Source organism: Limulus polyphemus, unplaced genomic scaffold, assembly GCF_000517525.1.
Source record: "Limulus polyphemus unplaced genomic scaffold, Limulus_polyphemus-2.1.2 Scaffold78876, whole genome shotgun sequence".
NCBI classification, from domain to species: Eukaryota; Metazoa; Arthropoda; class Merostomata; order Xiphosura; family Limulidae; genus Limulus; species Limulus polyphemus.
The window spans coordinates 1-5,211 of record NW_013744472.1 but is presented as its reverse complement, the minus strand read 5'-3'; the positions used below and the strand labels follow the sequence as shown (position 1 = coordinate 5,211).

General features: G+C 33.3%; 1 protein-coding gene across 1 annotated transcript; it reads left to right on the top strand.

Moving 5' to 3' along the window:
• Positions 1-2,900: 2,900 nt before the first annotated feature.
• LOC106477782 (probable cytochrome P450 4s3) lies at positions 2,901-4,882 on the top strand. Its single transcript, XM_013938308.2, has 2 exons — positions 2,901-2,987; positions 4,624-4,882. Exons 1-2 carry the CDS (start codon positions 2,929-2,931, stop codon positions 4,769-4,771), a joined length of 207 nt encoding a protein of 68 aa, XP_013793762.2. The 5' UTR covers positions 2,901-2,928; the 3' UTR covers positions 4,772-4,882.
• The last annotated feature ends 329 nt before the right edge of the window (positions 4,883-5,211 follow it).

Sequence of the window (5,211 nt, the reverse complement as noted above, 5' to 3'; positions counted from 1 at the left end):
TCTAAAGAATATTGTACTGTAACACTGTGAAACTGACTGGTTTAACTTCTGCTATACGAATCTAAAGAATATTGTACTGTAACACTGTGAAACTGACTAATTTAACATCTGCTATATGAATCTAAAGAAACGTTGCTGTAATACTGTGAAACTGACTGGTTTACCTTCTGCTTATGAATCTAAAGAATATTGTACTGTAACACTGTGAAACTGACTGGTTTAACTTCTGCTATACGGTACAATATTCTTTAGATTAAGTTAAACCAGTCAGTTTCACAGTGTTACAGACTTTCATTTATCATAATTTAGCAGTATCCAACTTTCAGAGTAAACTGTAAACTGACGGAACTTTCACTAATGCTTTATTTATTAATCTTATTCCGTACCTTTATTAAGGGTTTTAATTCAATAATTTTTTTTTTTTACTTTTATTGTATTTACGACATTTTTCCTGTCATTACTGCCTTGAAGATCAATTTTAGACTTACCTGTGTATGTATGGTTTCATCAATTTCCTGATACAATTTCTTTTCACAGTCCGGATTTAAAGCCAACAAATACGCAATGAATGACAAAGCACTAGCTGTAGTCTCGTAACCAGCCAGGAAGAATAACACGCACTGGGCTACAAGTTCGTCTTGGGTCAAAGCTAGAAAAATAATTACGTAAAATGAATCGTATTTGTTCAAGTTTGATTAGAGAGCCAATAACATGAAAGATTGATGAATAAGTCAAACTTGTCTCGAACTGTCTGTCACACTTAAAGACGAATAAAGTCTGTTTCTTAGCATCTATTTAATTGGATTAACGAGAGTTGGTACAGCTTGAAACAGCAGTAGTCAACTAGTCATGGTGTGGAATTTCTTATAGAGGTATTTTTCATAATCCCCCCCCCCCAGTGGTACAGCGGTATGTCTGCGGACTTACAACGCTAGAAACCGGGTTTCGATACCTGTGGGAAGAGCACATATAGCCCATTGTGAGGCTTTGTGCTTAATTACAAACAAACAAACTTTTCATATTGCATTTTATGCCTACACAACATGGAAAAACCCCACGTGTTAAATATAACTTGAAAGCAAGACCACTCTTTTCTCTAATTTTGAAGCCAAAAATGCAAAAATTCGGGTTTCGATGCCCGCGTTGGGCAGGGCACAGATAGCCCTTCGTGTAGCTCTGTGCTTAACAAGAAACTTTTCCTTAAAAGAAAAGAGAGTAGAAAATCGTGTACTTAAGCTAAACGTATTTCAATATAATCAATAATTATTAATATTATGTCACAATATTGTATAATTCAAATATTAAATGGCCCGGCATGGCCAGGTGGTTAGGACACTCGACTCGCAATCTGAGGGTCGCGGGTTCGAATCCACGTCCCACCAAACATGCTCGCCCTTTCAGTCGTGGGGGCGTTATAATGTGACGGTCAATCCCACTATTCGTTGGTAAAGGAGTAGCCCAAGAGTTGGCGGTTGGTGGTTATGACTATCTGCCTTCCCTCTAGTCTTACACTGCTAAATTAGGGACGGCTAGCGCAGATAGCCCTCGTGTAGCTTTGCGCGAGATTCAAAAAACAAACAAACAAATATTAAAATTTCCTTTGTACACGTATAGCAGAATTAAAGTAATCAGCCAAACGATTTCTTCTCGTAACTCTTTAAGTTCAACATATTCAAAACAATGAAATACTTTCACAAAAACCTGTCTTTTCTAATTATAACCTTAAAAAGGTTTACTAAAGAAAGAATGAGTAACAATCAACATGTTACGAATCACCCACTAAAACTCAAAATATTACAGAATTTTTATTCCTATTGCTAACAGTGCTGTTTATAGTATGAAATGACCTTCACTCGTCGTAACATTTTCTTGGAACTTTGGATCCTCGAAGACTATATACAAATTATCACTATTTCAGACCAAAGCCTCACAGATAATTTTACTTTTCTATCTTGCTTCGGGTTTATTTGATTTGACACTGTTTTCCAAAACGTTGTTATGCAATTAAATATGTCTTTGATTTATTGTAATGAGAGTTTACATTAATTTCTATTGTTTAATATAAAGAACTAAAAATCATGTAAATAAAAAAACATTTTATAAATTCCATACTCTTTCATTTTGTTTGAAATTTCATCAGATCAATATGACCCTAAACAAAACAGTCGTAGCTAAACATAATAGCAGCATTATAAGAATCCAAAACGTTATACTTCTCTCAGATGTTATTTAATATCTTTTTAAGAGGGCTTTACAAAAAAAAGAAAAAGTTCTGAGTATTACAGCAACGTTTCTTTAGATTCATATAGCAGATGTTAAATTAGTCAGTTTCACAGTGTTACAGTACAATATTCTTTAGATTCATATAGCAGGATGTTATAGTAAGATTGTCATACAAGTTCAACGTTCTTTAACACAAATGTGGCATAGTGAGAAATTTGTTCTTTATATCTAAAAAAACTGTCGAATTTCTGTGATAAGTTAGTATTAACGTATAATTTAGTTCTTAAACAGTTCCATATAGAGAGACATCTCAAAATCAAATAATTAAATAGACATGATGTTTATTCAATAGTCATTTAATTAAGAAAGGCATCCAACGGCTCCCATGGCCAAGTCAGTAACCTGATATGAACCCCATCGAGCATGTCTGGGCCATACTTGCTCGAGCAGTGAGAAGAAGTTCCAGAAAACCAGCGTCTCGTGGAGAGCTACTTTACATTTGTAAACATTTTTGTCAAGTTGATAATGTGAGATGAATGACTATTGAGAAATATCATTGTGTCTATTTACTTTTGAGATGTCTCTCTATGTACGGATATATTTCAGAAACATGCTGTATATTAGGCACTGAAATTTAACTGAATTAAATAGTGTTCTAATATCTGTGTGTTCTAGGAGGACGAGACTTATGAAATTGTCAGTTCTATGAATTACTTAGATGCAGTTATCTGTGAAACTCTTCGAATCTACTCTCCTGCATCATTGTAAGTAACAATTAATATCACAGTAGAGATTCTGAAGGTATTTGATATAACATGAAAAGTTAAAATGAACAAGCAAAATTCATATATGTAAACATTAGTTAGTTGTAAACAACGCTTTTACAAAATTCGTATATGTAACCATTAGTTAGTTGTAAACAACGCTTTTACAAAATTCGTATATGTAACCATTAGTTAGTTGTAAACAACGCTTTTACAAAATTCGTATATGTAATCATTAGTTAGTTGAAAACAATGCTTTTACAAAATTCAGACATGTAACCATTAGTTAGTTGTGAACAATGCTTTTACAAAATTCAGATATGTAACCATTAGTTAGTTGTAAACAATGCTTTTACAATAAAGAAGGAACTGAGGAGGACCACAGAAATGGTGAAAAGGGATTTGTTGGATGTTATTGAATAGTCTATTCCCACCTTTAGAAAAATCACTAAACATTTCTTATAATATATTACGTTCAATAAACCACTCTTTCCAGAGTTTTTATATTTCCCACTCTGACAGTGTACTCTATTTACCTCAGCATTTTCAACTTTGATGAACCGTAAGTGGTGAAATTCTCCTTAAAGTAGTACAGGTACTGATCTTTGCTACTGAAACTCTTCGAATCTACTTCCCAGTACCATTGTTAGTAAAAACTAATACTAAGTATTCTGGGAGTTGACGGGACTTCTTCATCCAGTATCTAAATTGAACTACCAAACATTACAAAAACTAAAGGAACTCAGTACTGGCTTCCAAACAAATAAATAATAATAATAACAATAAAACAGAGGAGTCCCACTCCATCTAGAGTTCCAAAGAAGAACTAATACTGATTTTCGATGAGTACCGGCAGAAATAACCCCTGTTAAATATATTTTATATTTGTTTCGAATTCCAAGTATTTGAACTTTACTACACACAATGATTCAATTCAATTTATAAAAAAAGCCTATTCCAGTTAAAATGCATTTGTTTTTAGTTTTAATTTAGGCTTATATATTTCATTCTGTTTAAAACCTTATTATCCTTGTGCTGCATTAGTGGAGTGGCCTGTCGTCTCAAATACAAATAAAAAAAAAACATGTATCAGATCATGATAATTTATCTATATATTTTTATTTTCCTGACTTCATTATACATATTGGCTTAAGAATATTAAGCACCAACTATGCTAATGTATGAGGAACGACCTTCCCTAAATTAAAAAAAATATATATCAGATAATTTTTACCAGATTAAATACAAGTTTTAAAGATCATTCATTGATTGTGTTCAGTACTGAGTGATGCTAATATATTCAGTACCAATATATGTACAATATGCTCCACTCTTCCACAGGAAGGAAAGTTGATGAGTAAAACTGCTATCCAAACAAGGAAAACAAAATATAATTAAAATCGGGAATATTTATCTCAAACTTTGGTATATTTGTTTTTGAAATTCAACGGTTATCTGTTCCAGCCGTCTATAATTTGGAGCTGATGGTCAATAAGGATAGCAGCTAGTCAACATAACTTAAAGTTAACGCTTGGACAACTGTTATTGAATAGTGGGATTTGACAGGTAACATCTGCATTCCTGGGTTTTATTGTTTCGGTATCACATGGAGCTCATTTAAAGTTTTGTTTTACAGTGCAGAACGACGTGCTTTACAAGATTATACGTTTGACGACATAGGGTTGACTATACCTAAAGACACACCAGTGAGGTTTCCAATCTACGCCATTCACCATGACCCAAAAAATTTTCCAGAGCCCGAGAAATTCAATCCAGACAGGTAACAACTTATTTTATTTTACACAGAAAGGTAATAGTTGTTTTTATGTAGTCCAAACAAGTAACAGTTGATTTTATCCGACCTAGATGGGTCACAGCTGTTTTCATTTGCTCCAGACAGGTAACAGTTATTTTCACGTGGTTCAGACAGATAACAGTTGGTTTTATGTGAAACGGATAGGTAACAGCTGTTTTTATGTGGTTCGGAAAGGAAACAGCTGTTTTTATGTGGTTCAGAAAGGTAACAGTTTGTTTTATGTAACACAGATAGGTAACAGCTGTTTTTATGTGGTTCAGAAAGGTAACAACTGTTTTTATGTGTTTCAGAAAGGTAACAGTTGGTTTTATGTAACACAGATAGGTAACAGCTGTTTTTATGTGGTTCAGAAAGGTAACAGTTGGTTTTATGTAACACAGATAGGTAACAGTTGATTTGTATTTAATA

Bases quoted from the DNA above. Each gene is read 5' to 3' on its own strand.
- LOC106477782 (XM_013938308.2), top strand. From the start codon at position 2,929: ATGAATTACTTAGATGCAGTTATCTGTGAAACTCTTCGAATCTACTCT. The intron at 2,988-4,623 runs GTAAGTAACAAT...TTTGTTTTACAG, and splicing joins ATCTACTCTCCTGCATCATT to TGCAGAACGACGTGCTTTAC.